General features: G+C 30.4%; 3 protein-coding genes across 5 annotated transcripts; 2 read left to right on the top strand and 1 right to left on the bottom strand.

Annotated features, from left to right (window-relative positions):
* The first annotated feature begins 3,611 nt into the window (after positions 1-3,611).
* LOC123915160 (nuclear transcription factor Y subunit B-9-like) lies at positions 3,612-4,187 on the top strand. Its single transcript, XM_045966306.1, has one exon. It carries the CDS (start codon positions 3,612-3,614, stop codon positions 4,185-4,187), a length of 576 nt encoding a protein of 191 aa, XP_045822262.1.
* Positions 4,188-6,518: 2,331 nt separating this feature from the next.
* Positions 6,519-8,998, top strand: LOC123912905 (probable L-type lectin-domain containing receptor kinase S.7). The gene has a single exon (XM_045963496.1). The coding sequence runs from the start codon at positions 6,744-6,746 to the stop codon at positions 8,691-8,693; it is 1,950 nt and encodes a 649-aa protein (XP_045819452.1). The 5' UTR covers positions 6,519-6,743; the 3' UTR covers positions 8,694-8,998.
* A 1,557-nt stretch (positions 8,999-10,555) lies between these two features.
* Positions 10,556-20,082, bottom strand: LOC123912904 (nuclear transcription factor Y subunit beta-like). Of its 3 annotated transcripts, none has more exons than XM_045963495.1 (3): positions 19,704-20,082; positions 17,789-18,041; positions 10,556-11,264 (listed from the first exon to the last, which is right to left on the bottom strand). In XM_045963495.1, exons 2-3 carry the CDS (start codon positions 18,003-18,005, stop codon positions 10,597-10,599), a joined length of 885 nt encoding a protein of 294 aa, XP_045819451.1. In that variant the 5' UTR covers positions 18,006-18,041; positions 19,704-20,082; the 3' UTR covers positions 10,556-10,596. The 3 variants fall into 3 exon arrangements, 1 of the variants encoding a protein (XP_045819451.1); XR_006811483.1 differs by lacking the exon at positions 10,556-11,264 and adding an exon at positions 15,368-16,150 and having other exon boundaries at positions 19,704-20,041; XR_006811484.1 differs by lacking the exon at positions 10,556-11,264 and adding an exon at positions 15,455-15,761 and having other exon boundaries at positions 19,704-20,041.
* Positions 20,083-20,271: the final 189 nt, after the last annotated feature.

Raw genomic sequence — 20,271 nt, 5'->3', positions numbered from 1 at the left:
TAACGATAAAGTCGGTAAATGGCGTAGGTTAGATATATTTAGGATTATATATTGCATACCTGATGTAGTTTTTTTCCAAGCTTTATATAAGGAAGGAATTAGGTCATGAAAGACCTAGAATACCCTTCTGCCCCTTATGATTGTGACAGTTGTTGTCTGGTGGCACAACGGTAGTGCCAGACGGTCCAAGTGTCCCTGTTGAGTGGTGATCGTCTATAGACATGATTTGTCCATTGTATGGTCTATATTATTACTTTATGGGTTAGGTATCTGATACAGCATGCAGATGGGCCCTTAGCCCAATTTGGAATAATTTCCCCCAAGCTCAGGTCATTGTAAAACGTCTGTTGGCTTGAAATTTGTAGCTATATTTGAAATTCCTTGAAGACAAGAGAACCCAAAATGTTCGAAATTGGCCTCTACTAAGAACGAAGGTCCTGGTAGGCGTTTCCGGAACTTCGGTTCTAATTGGAGAGAAGGCCTTTATTTTTCTTTGTCAGACCTAGAAATGTTTCGGATTTAGATTATTATGAGAACAAAGGTCGTGATAAGTGTTTCCGGACTTGTGGATTGGATTTATAAATTAAGGTTGTTTTTGAGTTGAGGGACGACAACCCCCTTTATCAGTCGTTTGATGACTTGATGTCTGCTTGGGATTATGAAACCTCAGATAGTTTGTCGTGTGAGGAGAGGACGTTAATCTTGTTGGTGCGCATTGCATGATTCTTGAAATTCTTCTAACTATGTTGCATTATGGGTTGCATATGTGGACTTGAGATGTATTTGAAAGTTTATATAATCCTTTTCAGTCCGCAGATTTCATAAGTATCTTAAAATGATGGTTTTTTAGCTGGCTGGCAGGTTTATGATTTTTTTTTATTTGTTTCGTTTCCCCGGATTTATTTTGTTGACATGTGTAGTCTTTGATTGTTATATGTTTGAGTGTGGCGACGAATTGCCACTTGAACTAAGCGTTCAAAAATGATCTAGGCTGACAACGTCCCAGCTAATGGTAAAGTGTTGATGATGGTGATGAGCTTGACGATTTCAGCCTTTGTGTGTTGGGGGGAAAGGGTACCTGCAGTCATGTTAGCACTCTAACACTCAAGTCAGTATATGAAAGAAGTTTTAAAGAGTGTAAATGGAGGCGCAGAATGTCATACCTAGGGATTGATGTATGAGTATATATATATATATATATATATATGGGAGAAAATTAGGGTTTACAGTACCGTGCAGTCCCCCATGTGGAGTGGATCTGCCACTAATAACACTTGTATTGTCATTTTGTACGAACACTTGAGGATGGTTTAAGCTCTTCACCTTTAGTATGTGCTCGTTTGTATGTTGCCATGGTCGTTTTGCCACATGCTTATTCTTATCCCATTTTGATGGGCCTTCTCGTATGTTGGCTTTTAGCCGATCCAGAACACCACTTTTCAAAGAAAGGTATGATTTGGGCCTTCCATTTCTTTTGATGTGGCATTGTTTCATTGGATCAAGCCAAACTTTGGAATGCTCTTCAATAGTCATAGGGTATTATTACAGATTATAAACATTTACGCAAGAACTGAAGAGACGAAAAACCAACAAAAATTGATCATGAGGCATGCATCTAAAACAATTGTGTGTCTTATAACTTATCTTTCATGGTCGTGGCATGTCCCACTACTTGATATTTTCTTAACTTTTCAAATGTTCAACTTTAGGGACGATTTCTTGATCATTTGGCTATAACCAGAATTTATTTGCATTGATTTTCCATCTTCTTTTCATTATGAGAGACCTTCCACTACCATAACCATAAATCAAGTTTGATCTTTAAGGCACCATAAAATGCATCCAAACCATTATTTTCTTCACATTCCAATTATTTATTCCTAAAACTATAAAATAAACATAAACAAGTAAATAATTTTACTAAATTTTAATAAAATCTTATTCATTTAACTACATACTACTAAAAATTATGTATATTTGCATGTCATCAATTATCAATGCAGTGCTCAAATTTTTTGTTGAAACCATACTTGAGGCAAATAATTTTCTAAGGCTTAAGTTGTGGTTCAAAAAGACATTTGTTTTTTGTTACAAAAAAGACATTTGTTTGATTGAATAATCATGTATAACGCGGTAAATGATAAATGTATTAAGTAGGATATTGTATTGTAACATCCTCTAAAGATGAATAAGGTAAATTTATTAAATATTATTCCAAAACACATAAGAAAAATTTGAACAAATGTAATAACACATCGAAAGTCTAATCCCGTGGCCCCCTCTGGCCAAATCCTTTCATTTAATCGCTTTCTTTACTCTTGCCATTATTTTTCATTGAGTTTTGGTTTATGTCCCCAATACTTTTCTATTTTTTTTATTAATATATTTATGAGTATGTTGCAACTTGCAAGTAATTTATAGGGGCATGAGGTTCCAATTTATTTCGGATCTCCTTTCTCTACTATATTGTGTGGGAATATCCGTATAGTCAAAGTTACGTTTATAGTCAAAGAAAAATCTGCGTTTTCTTTTCTTCATATAATGTCCCCTCTTTGTTTTTTCTGGTATATCCGTATCATTTGTCGTGTAATAAATAAATATCATAATTTTAAAGTTAATTTTTATAAAGATTAGTCTCAAAAATTGATTGTAAAGATACTTTAGAATAAAATATGAAAATTATGTTTTAATTAGTTGTAGGACTTCTTCACCTATTATAAATTCAATAGTTGGGTTTGGATTGATATCCATTGAAGCTTAGAATCAAACATGAAGCGCAAATATCCCTTATTTCACAATGGTCAAAAACCAAGCTCTAGTTATTATGGTAAAACACAATACCAAAATACATTAGACGTAGATATGTATTCTTTTTCGTGCAAATGTCTCTAGATTTCAATAATACTAGTATGACTCTTTTTCCATGTGATGTCTTTGCTCTCTAGTTTGTTTTAAAAAAAAACACCAAAAATTTAATATTTTTACTTCTTTGATTTAATTTATTTTGCTTTCTTCCATTGTTGATTTACATATAGTTTTGATCGTTTTTCTTACTAAATTCATTTTCATATACAAATACAATGACTTCTAACCAAAGCTCTTGGCTTGTCTCTAATACATATAGAGAGGATATATCAAATTATACCACTCTATTATTTGGGTATGAGATACACATGTTACAAAATTGTCGTTGAATTGAAAATTAATATCATATAGATTAATTAATTATATGAATTTTTATGTAAATCTAAAGTCCTTTGATTTATTATTGCATTTTTCGAAGAATATTAATGTGTTATACCTTTTAAATAAATGAAATTAATATTGAGGTATGTCAACAATATTTTTTATTTATGCAAAAATTTATAAAAATAATCTTTATAATATATAAAACTTTCAATCTAACGATAATTTTTGCAATATAATACGGTACACAAATATCGAGATATCATAATTGGTATAATTTAATTCTTTATTATTTTATTTTTAAAAAAAATGCTTTACTATTCTTATATAATTGTATTTGTTTTTATTGTACTTTTATTTTTACAATAGTTATTTATGTACATATATATAATGAAAGTATTTGTTGGGTTGATTCAGGTTCATCTATGTTGCCACAAACTGGTGCAGATGCAAATACTAGAGCTCCAACAACTTTGATGAATCCTAGGAATGATGTCATTGTGCCCCAACTAATTATGCGAAACAAAAATACTCTGCCGTTCAAAAATATAACAGACATCATGAGAAAAAGTTTGCCACCAAAGATCAAAATATCTTACGGTGCAAAGAAAATGGTTCAAATATGTTCCTCAATGTTCATAAGCAAGATAACCAAAAAAGCCAACGAGCGTTGCAAAAGTGAGTCCAGAATAACTTTGGGTGCAAATGACATATTGTGGGCGATGGATACTTTAGGTTTTAATAACTATTTTGACTGTCTCAACCTTTATCTCAAACGATATCGCTATGAGAGCTACTTTTGTCACCCTACTGGTTACTCGCGCGCCCTAATTGATGTTGGGACAAACTCTTCCATGAACCCAAATCCTATTTTTGAAATGGTTGAGGCAATAGACATGGATAAGTTTTGGGCTGGAGTGGATAATTTGGATGTTGGTTCTTCAGGCACTGGTTTGGCAAACTTTGATCCTTCTACTGAGATCAACTTTCATGGCATATGAGAGTGTTGATAAAATGAATGACTAAGGTGCTTTTAATGATGCAGTAATATGTGCTTGTCAAAAAAAAAATGCAGTAATATGTTATGTTTATCTTAATTTCTTATTTGCGTTTTTTGTAATTTGTTCTAAGGATGGGGCATAGCCCAAACACCATGTTTATGCTTTAAAATATATGATTATAATAGAAATAAAATTTATGGGATAATCTTATCTCTTCTTAATTTTTTTTTTTTGTTTTGAATAATTTTAATCTTATGCATAACGCGAAAATATTATTTGTACGGTTTTTCTCATCAAGCTAATGATCTCACTGAAATTTAGAAATATATTATCATATATAAATTTGATTAAGATTTAATGTGAGATTTTCTATTTAACTTCTTAAAGCATAATCGTAATGGACTTAGCCCCTCTCGTTTTTATCCCGTCAAAAAAAAAGAGTCCCTCTCGTTTTACCAAAAAATAAGTAAAGCATAATCTATATCTATCTATATTTTATATATAAAGAGAATATATTAGTTTTTTTGTAGACTTTTCATAATACCAATAATACCCTTGACTTTTTTTAGTAACAAAAAAAAATTATTAACAAACTCAGCATAACATAAAACACATTTCAGCAAAAAATTTTTATTAACAAACTGCCATAACATAAGACATATGTTTTTTTTACATAAGTTAGACACGTACCTGCCTGGCCCGCTAGTCATAATAAAAGGCATATGATAATTGAGTTCCACATCATTAAATGGTATCACCTCAAATTAAATTTGAGCGAAAATTTGGAGAAAACTACCAAATCACAATGGGAAAACATATCTATATATATAATTCCTAGATAGTTCTCCTACTATCCATCTTAACCCTAATCCACATCACCCACTTACATCCAATTAAATCACACAATAATGCCACATCACTTCCTTATATTATATCATTTTCATCTCTATTTTTTTTTTTGTTTCCACATCACTTCCTTATATTATATCATTCTCATCTCTATCTTATTTTTTATATTATATCAATCTCATAATAAATAATAAAGAATTATGTTTCTCCAATTATCCAAAAATTGATGTCACAAGATGTTACAATTTTCTACATTATTATTGAATTATACCTCTCCAATTATCCAAAAATTGATGTCACAAGATGTTACACTTTTCTACATTATTATAACATTTCTTAGTGACAATGAAGATGAACATAGTTGAATTCTCTTTCAACATTTATCCCATTTAAATGTCAACCGTTTTCATAGAAACAACAAAGAGTTTATAATTTAGTCACACAAAAAAATACGAAGAGTGTATACATTATTGACTTAATTACATTATAATTTTAGAGAAGAGTGAAGGTTATGCAAAAAGTTAGGTTATGGGATTGAAATATATAATAACCATTATCATTATCATATTTCATTCAATTTTAGTGTGTCGCTTATGCGTTGCACTATTACATTGGCTGGCGCACCCCACAAAAAAAAAATTCATTCAATTTTGATGATCCGTACTCATTCTCTATACATATAGGTATATATATTGGTTGGAGGAAGTGATAAGTACATCATTTTTATATTATTATTATTATTATTATTATTATTATTTTCATTTTATAATACTTATTGTTACAATTTATACGAATAATTTTTCAATATTATAATATAAAATACCACATAACACCTGTGCATCGCACGGGTGTGGGACTAGTGGGATCAAAACAGTTAAAAAACAGTGGGGATTATACTTTGTTTGGTAAAAATAAGTTATAAGTTAGTTGATAGCTGATAAGCTAGCTTATAGCTGAAAAGCTAGTTTATAGCTGATAGCTGATGGCTGGTAGCTTATAGCTGAAAAACTAGTAGAATAAAATTAAAGTGTTTGGCAAATTTAGCTGTTGTAAGTACAAAATGCCATAAAAATACATGGTTAGTGGGTAGTTTTTTTTTTGTAAGTGTTAGTGGGTAGTTATTATAATTTTTAAAAAATAAATAAATAAAATTAATTATGGTAAATATGGAATAAAATGAAAAAGCTATAAGCTATAAGCTCATACGCTACTTGAAATAGCATCTCAAAAAACGCTATAAGCTAGTTAGAGAAACTCGTTACCAAACACTTCACATTTTTTTCAAACAAACTTATAAGCTAGTTCAATAAGCTATAAGCTAACTTATTGGACTTACCAAACAGTGTCTTAATCCGCAAAATCACAATGGTTAACGATATTTTAAACATCATTGATATTTTAAACTTATTTATCGACATTAGTTAATCATCATCATCAATATTAGTTAATCATAAAAAAATGCCACATCAAGATTAAAGAGACCAAATTTATCATATCATCATTGATATTTTAAACATATTTATGACATTTTCCACTCATTAGAATTTAGTATATATATATATTTTCTTTAGTTTATTATAGTACTAGTTTGGCAACCGTTGTAATCCCATTCCCACCATTCATTCCTTTTAAAAACACACACATCATCACCGACAATAACCAATGACATAACCTTATTCTCTCCAAACAACAAACCAACTTACCTCAATGTCTCCGAACACGCTCCTGTTCTTCTTCTTCCTCTTACCAACAACACTCTCATCACAAAACACAACCTTCATCTTCTCATCTTTCACTCTCCGCAACATAACCCTCCTTGGCGACTCCTTCCTCCGCCACGGCATTGTCGGTCTAACTCGCTCCACCGCCGTCCCTGCTTCTAGCTCCGGCACTCTCCTTTACAACAACCCCATTTCTCATATACCCAATTCATCTTTCTCTTTCTCCACCAATTTCACTTTCTCTATCACTAACTCAAATCCTAACCCTCCTTCTTCTCCACTCAATGGCTTCTCCTTTTTCCTCAACTCCACTACTTCTTTCATTTCCCTCAATTTTCACACCAATAACAATAACCAAGTTGATTTTCATTTCAACAATACTTCAATCCAAAAAAACATTGATTTCAATTTCACAAATGGAAACTCGATAACTTCTTGGATCGACTATCAGGGTCCGTTTGATGGTCAGGATAAGAGACAGAACAATTTGATTGTTTACTTAAGCTATGAAAATTCGAGTTTTTCGAAGCCCGAAAACCCGGTGTTGAGTTTTGATGTTAATCTTTCTGAGTATTTTAAGGAGATTGAGCTTCTATATGTCGGGTTTTCGGGTTCTGCTGAAGGAAGTACTGAGCTTCAACAGATCATGAATTGGAGCTTTGAATCTTTTCAATTTCAAGTTTTGAATCAAACTCAAAATAAAAATTCAACCTTTCACCATGTTGGTTATCAATATGAGGATATTCCAGCTTCAAATTCAACAAGAAAAAGTCATGGAAAGAGATTCATGATTGGTTTTTGTGTTGCTATTGTGGGTCCTGCTTTTTTCTTTGTTCTGCTTTTGGTTTTAGGGTATGTTTCTTTTAGGAAATGGAGTAGTTTAAAGAAGCTTAAGAAGAGTGAAAGTTCTATAGGGTGTCCTAAAGAGTTTGGTTATAAGGAATTGAAGTTTGCTACAAAAGGGTTTCATAGTTCAAGGATAATTGGAAATGGTTCATTTGGGACAGTTTATAAGGCTTTGTTTGTTTCTTCTGGTACAGTTGCTGCTGTAAAAAGATCAAGACATTCACACGAAGGAAAAACCGAGTTTTTATCCGAGTTATCGATTATAGCTGGTTTAAGGCACAAGAATTTGGTTCAACTTTTAGGTTGGTGTGTTGAGAAAAGTGAATTGTTACTTGTATATGAGTTTATGGTGAATGGTAGTTTAGATAAGTTGCTTTATAAGGAATTTGAGTGTGGTGTTTTATTGAGTTGGATTCAAAGAGTTAACATTGTTGCTGGTTTGGCTTCTGTTTTAGCTTATTTGCATCAAGAATGTGAACAAAGAGTGATTCATCGAGATATTAAGACGGCGAATATATTACTAGATGGAAATTTGAATCCAAGATTAGGTGATTTTGGATTAGCAAAGCTTATGGATCATGATATGAGTCCGGTTTCGACGTTAACGGCCGGAACAATGGGATACCTAGCTCCTGAGTATCTTCAATACGGTAAAGCAACCGATAAAACCGATGTTTTTAGCTTTGGAGTCGTTGTTCTTGAAGTTGCTTGTGGTAGAAGGCCAATTGAGAAAGAGGGTCAAGAGATGGTTAATTTGGTTGATTTTGTTTGGGGACTTTATTCACAAGGAAAGTTAATTGAAGCTGTTGATAAGAGATTGAATGGCGAATTCGACGAAGATGAAATGAAGAAGATGTTGTTGTTAGGTTTGAGTTGTGCAAATCCAAATAGTGATGAAAGACCTTCTATGAGAAGAGTTTTGCAGATTCTTAACAATGAAGCTTTGCCTCTTGTTGTGCCTAAAGTGAAACCATGTCTTAGTTTCTCTTCTGGATTGTTATTGAGTTTTGATGAGATTGTTTCTGATTTTGATGAAAGGTTTAGTTCTAATCAATATAGTTGCAAGATACAAATTGAACCAAGTTGTTGAGTTTATTCATTTGATTGATTCTTGGGGTTTTCATTTTTTGGTTTTCACCACCAATATCCGGTCTACTAGACTGCCTAATCTGGTTCGGAGTCAGTTCTGACATCAAATGGTTTCAGCTTCCTTCCGATCGCAGTTGTTGTAGTTGCTGGATTCTTGGGTTTTTTTTATATATACTTTATTGTAACATTTTATATTGTAGTAGTCTTTAGTCATGAGTTCATTCTGATATGAGTTCAAGCTAATCTATTGAACTTCATGTAACCACGTTGTATTCAAGATATATACATTACCTAAATTTACACAAATTTTATTTATTTATGTAACAATTGTGTTTTATTTTTATATCTTATCTTAGAGAAAACTCTTCACAATGATGATTCAGCATCTTCTGTTTTTATATATCCACAAAGCATAGTTTAATGAATTTTGGTTTGGTCTCATACGTATAGTTATTGAAGTATCTGACAATGCTGAAGTTCAACTATGACCAAAATAGAAATTCACTTGTTCTCTTTGTTGTAATGTTTGTGACATGACAATGAACTAATATGAATGAGCTTCTACTTTTAGAGGACGGTGTAAGTGTTGTTGGTGTGAAATAATTTTTTAGATATTTATCAAGATTGTCGACCATATAATTTGACGGTCTCGAATTCTCACCGATGGTTTGATGATTGTATATAATTTCAATTACTTATATGAGTCTACTACATGTAGGTTGAGATCAATGCAGAATGAGTATCATAAACGAGACGTTACAAGACGACCGACTTTTGAGTCTACCTCTTACTATTCTTTTAAGAAGTCTTTGTATAGCTCTCTTCTATTATTATTTTTCAATGAAGTACTATCCAACTAGAATTGATGACTGATTCAATTATTATAATTTAATTTGCATAATTGGGGTGGCATTGACTGAAAACTAGATTCGATTGACTATAGTGTAACGGCATAATTTTAATTTAACCATGTGATGTGACTCCTATAGTCGTATCACAAAAAAGATAAACAATCATGTAACTTTGAAAAAACAAATGGATAATATAAAAGCGTCACCATATATGTATGAAATTTGCAACGGTCATAACCCATCAAATTATTATTCATTTTGAACCAGTGGAAATGGACCCCATGGCATGGCAACAACTTGGCCTTCAACAACCTTCAACAATGCCAATATTATTAGATAATGTGGTCAATTTTCTTTTTAGGAGAAAATATTTAAGGTGATTTTGAAGTATATATCTCATAATTTTTTTTGGACAAGATGTCATAATTTCAGAAACCTATTTTAAAGCATACGATAAAATTAGGGACGAAGTACAATAGTCTCATTCAGAATATAAATGTTATGATGCAAGACCAACACATATGTTTGCTGGTTGTGGCTTTGGTCAAGGACCTGGTCATGGTTGGACGTAGTTGATTTTTGCGGATTTTATTTTGGTATGCTCAACATATTATATATCTTAAAATATAAATAATTAAATAAACTCTCAAAGCCTTCACAAAAAAGAAAAATATACATAAAAAAAGTTTTAAAAAAATATAACTAATTATTATTTTTTCTATAAAAGCAAAAGGTAAAAAGTAACGGCTAAAAGATCATAACTATATTGACATCTCAAAAAAGACACACCCCTTAATGAAATTTATTAAATAAAAATATGAAAGATACATAGAAACCTTTGAAGGCCTGGACCAAAACAAAGGTATGAGAATCCCTCCGCCTCATTAAAAACTTTACCATGAAAAATCTGATGGGATAATAGTTTGGTGAAGGAAAAAAAAGTACAAAGATAGGATATAAAAACATAAATAACTAAAATCAATAAAACTTATAGGAAGATAAAACAAACTTATTGTTTACTTGATGCATATAATAATTCATTGTTCACTGCACCTAGTTATCAAATCTCTCATCAAACCCATCAAAGTTGAAAAAAGTTGAAACATCAAAGCTAGTTGAATCAGCATTGTCAACAAACTCATCAAAGTTGAAAAAAGTTGAATCATCAAAGCTAGTTGAAGCAGCATTGTCTAAAGAACCAACATCCAAATCACCCAAGTTAGCCCAAACTTCATCCATCTCCACTGCATCAGAAATTTCAATAATTGGGCTTGGACTTATGGGAGTGTTCAACCCAACATATGCCTCAACATGTTGTGAAGGTAAGACGGGCTTAGGAATCTCTACAGGTGGTTCCATAGGCCCAGGCCTAGGCCCAAGCCCAAGCCCACTATCTCGATAGTTTTTGAGATAATGGGTGAAGGCCGTATCATAGTTATCAAAGCCTAGAGACTTCATGGCCCACAATATGTCTTCTGCCTTTAAAATTTTTCTGTACCCTCTTAGACAACGCTCATTGGCTTTGCTAGTTATAATGTCGTTGAACTTTGAGACACATTTTTGAATCATCTCCTTTGAATTAGTAGAGATTTTTGCTTTTTGTGGCAACAATTGTCTCATTATTTTTGTTACCTTTTTTATTGCAGCTGCATTTTTGTCTTGCTCAACCAATTGGGGCACAGAAACATTGTTGTTTGGGTTGATTTGTGGTGCTGGAGCTCCTGCATGCATTTGGGGCAATATATAAAATAAATAGAATCTTCATGATAAAAAAGTAAGACTAAATATCTAGCACAAAATAAAAAAAATAGATTAAATAACAAATTGTATAAATAAATAGATTAAAAACATGGAAATCTTAAAGGTAAAAAACTCTCCATCATTCATGTAAGTGAAAATTTTAAAAAATTTGTGTAAAACAACTAATACTCCCTTCGTCCCACAATGAGTGAGCCAGTTGACTGCGTCACGCATGTCAATGCATAACTTTGACGATTAATATTTTTAATTGTATAATAGTAAAAATTATAAAAATATGATATTTTGAAAATACTCATCGAGATGAATTCAACAACATATTATATACTTATATATGTTTTTATTTATTAGTAGAAAAATAGGGTCAAAGTAAGATCTGAATAGTATATATAGTCAAAATGACTCACTCATTTTGGGACGGAGGGAGTATATAAGATTTATTCAACAAAATAAAACTATAGTAGTACACAAATAGTTTTGAAATAATCATATATTAATAAAAATATGAGTCATTGAAGGTATATCATTAAATCGGAAGTGTGATAATCTGAAATTACCGTCACGAATGCCAAATTTATTACAAGAAAATGGTGAAATTGTGCTAAATAAAAATAAAATTGTGAAATTAATAAAGTCATTGAATTGGAACCATTGAGTTAGGCAATTCGCACTACGATCTAATACAAAGAATTAAAATACAAATTTATTTTATTTTATTTTTTTTATTTTCATCCAACTTTTATAAGTGTAAGAATAAATTTGAATTCATACATTCATAGCCATCAATCAACATATATATATAATATTAGGTTACAAAAAAAAAGAAAAAATGATATATAGATTAAAAGAAACATTACAACCGTGATGACATATCTATATGAAGAAGAAAAATCTTATATAAATATGTGTTAGTGTGTGAGTTTTTTTCTTAGTTGAGTGTTTACCAAAACTTGAGCTCGCATATTGGCAATGGTAAAAGGAGGAATCTCCATGATCCATGTTTGAATTGAATCTAACACTTGAATTGAGACTAATCCAAATCAAACTAATGAATTTTGTGTAGGAAGGAAAAATCAAACTAATGAATTTATAGATAATTTTGTCAAAAAAGTGAGTTTATAGATACAGTTAATACAAATATTTAAGCGAAAAAAAATCATATATTAATAAAAATATGAGTTAATATAGCTTTGACTTCAAAACTATCTATTAAAAAATATATATAAAGTGCGAAATTGTTTGTCGTGACGCAAATAAGTGTTTTTAAATTATCATTAATAAGATCGGTCAAAAAGAAATTATCATTATTACGAAGAATATATTGAAAATAGTGTAATTAATATTTGATTATATATTTTTAATAAACGATTTGACCGGAATGCGTTTTTATTGGTGCATAATAATTATTAAATGAACTTAAAACCCTTTACCCTTCTCTTTTAATATTTGAAAAACTAATAATATAATAAATTTTGAATTTGTTGTATATTTCAAAATTAAATTATATTTTATATTACATAAAGAAGATATTGAAGTTATATATTTGATATGTAGATACAAATTTGATAAAGAAATTGATAATAAGTGTGTTAAGGACACTAATTCCATAATTTTTCAACATAAGCCTATTTACACTTAAAAAAGAATAAGGAAGCTTGTGAGGGGGTGCGATAGCAATACTGAGAACAGGTGCTCAAATGAGTTGAAGCTTCTCACGCTAGTCTTAGGGTGTTTTAAAAATCGGATCGGACGGACCAATCGAACCGCGAATCGGGGAGGGAGAGGGGGGGGGGGGGGGGGGGGGGTCTGGTTCAAATATTGGATCAGACAAGTATTTAAACCGGCACGAACGGCTTGAAACCGATAAAATCGGCAGTTTCCCCAAACCGATGGGTTGAGTGCACATGTTTTTTTTTCAACTGTGGTTTTTTTTTTTTACGGAATTATTATTATTTTTTAAAATAAACGATAAACATATATAAAACAATAGAAATAGAAAAAGATAAATCCTAGCATAGTAGCATAGCAACACAACTCACTTTAAATTTTTTTTAGAGACCGAGTATTCGGTTCGACCGATTTAATAGCTATATACTTTTATTATCGAGACTGGTTCATGCGGTTCGACCAATAAATCAGTGACCTAGTACACTCATTGATTCAATGACCGATCTAGTTTTTAAAACACTATTATAAAAGGAGTGGGGTTATCAAAATATTGTATCTCTGATTGCAACCAAGTACACTATCTACAAAATATCTCTCTTCCCACCCATACTACATTAAACATCCTGGTACAACAAAATCCATGTATTGTTGTCCTTTTCTAATCAGCATAGGTTATGTGTTAACATTTTCTAATTTCTAATCAGGCATGAGATTCGTCGAGGTTTTTTTTACCTTTGCGCTGTTTCATAATTACGGAGTATGTAGTAGTAGTGTTTTAAAATTCGAACTGGGCCGGATGATCGGACCACGAACTAGAGGAGGAACAGTCTGGTTCAAATGTTGGATCAGACAAGTAGGGTTGGGAACAGGTTAGGTCAGGCCAGACCTACATTTTTATAAAAATAATATCAATTAAAACATAAAAATTATCATTTAATTGAAAAGTTATTGTAAAAAATATAGTTAATTGTGTAAGCTAATAAAATAGGTTATATTTATCTAAAACTTTTTTTAAAAAAGTAAATTTATGATTTTTATTAATTTGATTTAATTTTTTTTAGGAATCAAATTATAGTTTAATTGATATTTGATGATGATGTAAAAATTATTTACACTTGCATACAATTGTATCTCAATAAAATTAATAAGTATGATGAACTAATACATCAAAGTGACGTAAAAAAATATTTAATAAACGAAGAGAAAAAAATATTAAAAAAAATGAAATGGGTCGGGTTGACCCATTGGCTCACATGCCCCATGTGGCCCGAACTCTAAAATATGTAGCCCAAAAATAATTGTGTCGGGCCAGACTAACCCATATATTTAGTCTAGCCCACTGGATCGGGCCGGGCTGGTCCGGGCCAGCCTTGACAGCTCTAGGTATAGGGCAGGATGAATTCTCTCCATTTAATTTTTAGCATGTTCCTCAATTTCTTTCATCTCCACCTTTCAATTCACCTTTTTCTTGTTTTCCTTTTCTCTCTCCACCTAAATCAATGGTTAAAAAAAAATATCCTAAATTAACATTCGAATCCACTCTCGTATAGGGCTCAATCTTTTATTTTGATAGTTATAATCCAGTTAGATAATAAATTAAGATGTTCTCTCTTCCGACCCATGTTTCTTTTATACCCATTGAATTTCCAATTTTGGCTTGGCAAAACTAAATCAGTTTCTACAAATCGGTTTTTTTTTTTTGCCTTGAAAAAAAATTTCGATTTCTAGAAACCGAAATTTACTCTGAATTTGTACTAGAAAAAATTCGATTTCTATAAATAAAATTTTTCTGCAAGGGCCAAATTAAAATATTTGGGGATATAAAAAAATCACGAAATAAAACATTATAAATTAATAGCAGCCCAGTCTCATAATAGGCCCACATCTCCTTCCTTAATAACCAAACAAAAATATACTAATATTTCAATCAATCTCCTTCCTCATCAACCCCTTCATTGAAAAAATCTTCTCTTCCAACGTAGGTGTTTTGATGGATATGACTTTTTTTTATTTGTTAGTTACATGAATAAATGATTAATGTTGTTGATACTATTTAAGATTAAAATAAATTATGTTTTTTTTTTATTAGGGTCATTTTTATTATTTGTCCTGAACCTCTAAAAATATGATCCGTCGTGTCTATCTAGTACACTTAAAGCTTGGCCAAATTAAACCAACACATGAGAGTATCCCTTCAAACATTTTTCAATGTTGGGACAAAACGTGCTAGAAGAATTTATCAAAATTCTTATTGAACAACTTGTTGTATATCCTTGTTAATTAATGAACCACACTTCACAACTTCTTAACAATTCACAACTTAATGCCTATTATGGATTTTATCTTAATATAATATCCCCCCCCCCCCCCCCCCCCCCAAAAAAAAAAAAACTTGCCATTACAAATACTTGAAAGCTCTAAATTGAAGATAAGAAATTTTTTAAAAGCACTTAATTAAAAAATAAATTTCTAACACAAAAAGGTTATACAATTACACCTTGAGTCCTTGACCTTTGGATCACCACCATAGTACTTCACGAGGGTGTCTCATGCATCTTTTAAACTTTATGCATCTGTAATTTTCCCAAAAACTTTGCTATCTATACACATTGATGAATGTAGAACAAGGCTTTACAATTATTTTTTTGCCCTCTTTAATGCAGCCCTAAGCACTTCTGTAGGATTTGCTGGTAGTGCCTCCACACCATTGTTCACCACCTCAAACACTTCTTGAACTCCAAAAATTACCTTTATTTGGATAATCCATTTGTCCAAATTCTTTCATTCAATAACTGATAAGTTTGTATGAAAATTGTCATTCCCAAGTCATGGCTAATCAATCTTGCAACACTTTCTTGCCTGAATCTTATTGTTCTAGATACTACTTTATTGGAGATAGTTTGAGAGGGTTGAGAAAATATGAGTTAAGATGAATTTAGAGAAAAGAGTAAAATTGCATTATTAACAAAATGAGATTACAAGTGTTTATCTATACTGAAATGTTAAGTAACTAACTAACTAACAAACTTAGTCAGATGTAACAACTAATTGACAACTAACTTCTAACTAACAAAACAGAAAAATAACAGAACCAGATGTTCAAATCCTACTAGGTCAGAACCTACGAGTTCAGAACTCAGACTTGTAACTTCAGAACCCAAAAGGTCAGAACCTAGGTTTGCTGCATCAGAAGCACAAACCTTCAGGTCAGAAGCTGAAAACATCATACTTGAATTATCAAACTAATTACAAACCCATGAATATAATTTTTCAAATAATTGGTTTTGCTATAAAAAAAATTAATGACACAACTTATTGTTCGCCTATGTTTTGTTCGCCTATGTTTTATTCATGTAATTATTTAGATAATACTATATAACAATATAATATTTTTTAAAAAACTATTGACTCCAATATTTTATGATGATTAAAATCCAATATTTGAATGTACACATGGTGTAGCTGAAAATTATTGGTGTCTATACAAGCACCATATATTTAACAATGTTAGATACCATTTACCAAAATAAGTGGTCCAAATTAAACTCAAGTAATATATGAACCGATCTTTCTTTCAAAGTAGGGAACACTTATTTTGTTTGAATATCATGATATACACATAACTAGAGATGTGAAAAGCATCATATGCAAACAAAGAGTGAGACAAGAAAATAACAAGTCATTTTCTGAAGTTGAACCAATTAGGAAAGGTTGAAATAGTAACGACATCATGTACTCCTTTTTCTTCCTAGTGGATACACCATTAGGGTATCATCTCATTTATGTCCTAGTTTCGTCTTCATTGTAAAAGCCATAGTAACTTTTATTTTGTTGGTTTAATTTCATTCACCTACATCAGATCATTATCATGATCATATATACCATTTTTTATTTGGTTCTTCATGAGGACATTGCATTCAAGGACAATGGAAAATAATTTCATCAATAATCAACCTCTCATTTCTGACATTTTATTGACCATATGCAAAACGTGAAGAAAAAAATTATTTCACCGTAGTAATATATAATATGCCTTAATACATAATAGTAGTTTTACAAATATTTTAAAAGACTTCTCTTTACTCGAAAATTCATAAGAAATGGATTTCTTTGAACATTTTGATGAGATGCAAAATCATTTATAATCACGCTAACATCAATGTTTTCTAATATATCTTGTACTTTTCTAATTTCTTTTTATATTAATATATAATATATTTGTCATAAAACAAATGTTTTCTAATATATCATTCTCAATTAACAGTTGTCAAATCATTCAATCTCTTTTTATTAACAAAAAACTGGGGATTGAATCGGACAACTTTTGTTGTACCATGTTTGATTCAGAAACTAATTATGGGACTGAACAAAATATGTAGTAAAGGACGGGACGAAAACAAACTTTTTTGTCCCTCACTGAACCAAATAAAAATATCAATTTTATTTTCGAATATAAGAAAATGTTATCTCTCTATAATCCAATACTTACTATGTAATTAACTCCAAATTTTTATCAGTTTGCTTAATAAATATAAATCCAAAAGACATCGAGTAATTTATTCAAGCAATATTCCTTCCTCTTTTTATCAAAGGCCTTTAATGTATCATTCCACCTTGTTGATACTCTTCATTAAATAAAAGTATTTCCTTTATATTGTGGATTAATTAATTGATATAGTCATTAACTAGGACTCCTAATGTAGGGGTCCCTACGGTCAATCAACACAATTCATAATTGAAAGATGATATTTACCATTTGAATAGGGAAAAAAGGACATATAAAACCAATCAATATGAAGTATAGAAAATATCACATCACCTTGATTGGTATGAGATAGTGGTGCATATAGCAAAGCATGGAAAGTATATAGTAAGTGATGTGATGATGACAGAAGAAGGGAGAGCACACTCCCGACAAAAGCAAAGACTCTCTTTAAACCATTCCCGGGTTGTGCTCTCTCTCTTCTGTCAACATGAAATGTCTCATGATCACATATTTCCACAACTATACTAACCAATGAAACCCTTTTTGCCATGCATTCTTCCACATATTAAATATTTGATCAAATTCCCTGCAATTATATTTGAGAATGTATTTATTGAGTTTCTTCTTCATGCAAGTGATAAAACTCACTTAAACAAATTTATTAAAAAAAATATATTCTAGAGAGCATATATATATAGTGTGTTACATTACAAATCAGAGCCACAAATCTTTGTTAATTATTTTAAGTTAGTTATTATAATTAGGTACTATAATAATTGGCAAGGGAAAAACTCATTTACACGTGTTTCATAATTTACTAATATGACTTCTAGTTGAACCCAATATATAATGTGTTAATATTGACTCTTTTATGATATATTTTGATCAAATGATTTAATTTCCTGCAAATTATGCAAGCCTCATAAGAAAAGCTATGTATAATTTCTTAGTAGCTTTCTTAATATTAACATAATAATATGTGCAGAAAATCTGCAGGTTACTATATTTCAAATTTAAATTAGAATGCAGATCAAAATGATTCATAATTATTTCACCAAAAAAAAAATTCATAATTAGAGGGTACCCTTGGATTCTGTACATGATGTTAATAACACCTGAAGTGGTCCAATGACTTCGACTTGTTAGAGTCTTTAAATTAAAATTACATTCATATATAGGTGCTAATTCATATACTATTTGAAAATGTTAAGTACTCATAGGACATTGGTTTAATAAAGAATTAGAAGAAATAATTTTTGCATAAAAAAGTAACCCTCCATATTATTATTTCAAAATCTCTCTTTCTTTTTTTTTTTTTACAATTGTACATCTTATATGGTATTTGAATCCCGTTTTTTAAAATTACAATGTCAATTTCTTTATCACTGTACCAACATCAGAAACAAAAATCAAGATCAATTGATATTTTTTAGGGACAGTTTAAGATTTGTAAAAATCATCATCATTGTAAATAATAATTTTTCCTTTCACAATTATTTTTTTAAAAAAATAATCTATTTTTGTGATCTAACTTATATATAAATTAAATAGATCAATTTGTATACCCAAAAAAAAAAAATTAAATAGATCAATGTAATGAATATGCATCTCAAAATAATCTGCCTCGTACCTTTTTCTTTAAGGACCTCTGCCTCATAGTACTTAATAATGTAAATGATCAATTATAATATTGGACTCATTTATTTAATATTCTTAAAAAATAATGATTAATATTTTAGTTATGTTTTTTAGTAACAATATTGGACTCATCTATGTTGAAAATGAAAAGCTATCAATTAGCTTTTAAAAAATTATTCTTGATAAATGAGAGAAACACAAAATCTCTTTTTATAATTTTAAACAAACACAAAATGATTTCAAAAAATATTTAAAAATTAATCTCTAAATTATTTATATCAAAATAACTTTGTAAAAAGAAAATCTATCCACAAACATAATTTAAACGTAAGAAAAACAAATTCATATCTTAAACAAATGGGCCCAAATACAACGACTGTTTAAAATATAAAATATACATATATAAAATTCATAATTAAAGTCAACATATATACTAATTAATATCTAATCTAATCTTTCTTCAAAAAAATCATATTTAATCTAATCTATAAAACACATATAAAGAGATTGAAAAATATGCAACTATTTTTCATATTTACAAAGAGAATATCAAGGTGTATATACTTATATATAATTACCAACATAAAATCATAAATCAAATATCACTCACCTGCGCATACTCATTTCTCATCTCCAAAAATCAGCCACATCTTGTAAACCTTTCATGATTAAAAAATCATGTATAGATGAATAAAACTAGAAAATCTAGCTGAGTAGAATGAACCAAGAAATGATTAAGGTCTAAAGAAAAATGTATAAGACCAAATTTTTCTATAGGAGGTGAAATATAGTGAGGCTAGGGAAAACAAAGTTTTGAAGGGTTAGAGTTTATAAAGAAAGAAAAGAGAGAAAAACGTATAAAATAAAAACTCTATCTCTAAATTGGAATAGATAGAGAAGACACTAGAAGGTGTTAATATATATACACACATCAAGTTGAAGTTCATTGAATGGTTCACCATGTGTGAATTAAAGTGGTCCACTTTCTTCCCAAGTTAAATTTGTTCAGTAGGTGGCTGTCACTATTTTTTGGCAGTTTCTATATTATATGTTTTTCCTATTTTGAATGGTAACTCTTTACTGTCACTATTTCCAATTCTTGTCTATGCTTGTAGACAATTGGATTAATTTCATTTGCATTTTTATCCTTTAAACGCGTTTTTGGATAAGCATTTTAA

The sequence above is a fragment of the Trifolium pratense genome, linkage group LG3 (genome assembly GCF_020283565.1).
Source record: "Trifolium pratense cultivar HEN17-A07 linkage group LG3, ARS_RC_1.1, whole genome shotgun sequence".
NCBI classification, from domain to species: Eukaryota; Viridiplantae; Streptophyta; class Magnoliopsida; order Fabales; family Fabaceae; genus Trifolium; species Trifolium pratense.
The sequence above is the reverse complement of the archived record's forward strand: the minus strand, read 5'-3'. Positions and strand labels throughout refer to the sequence as shown.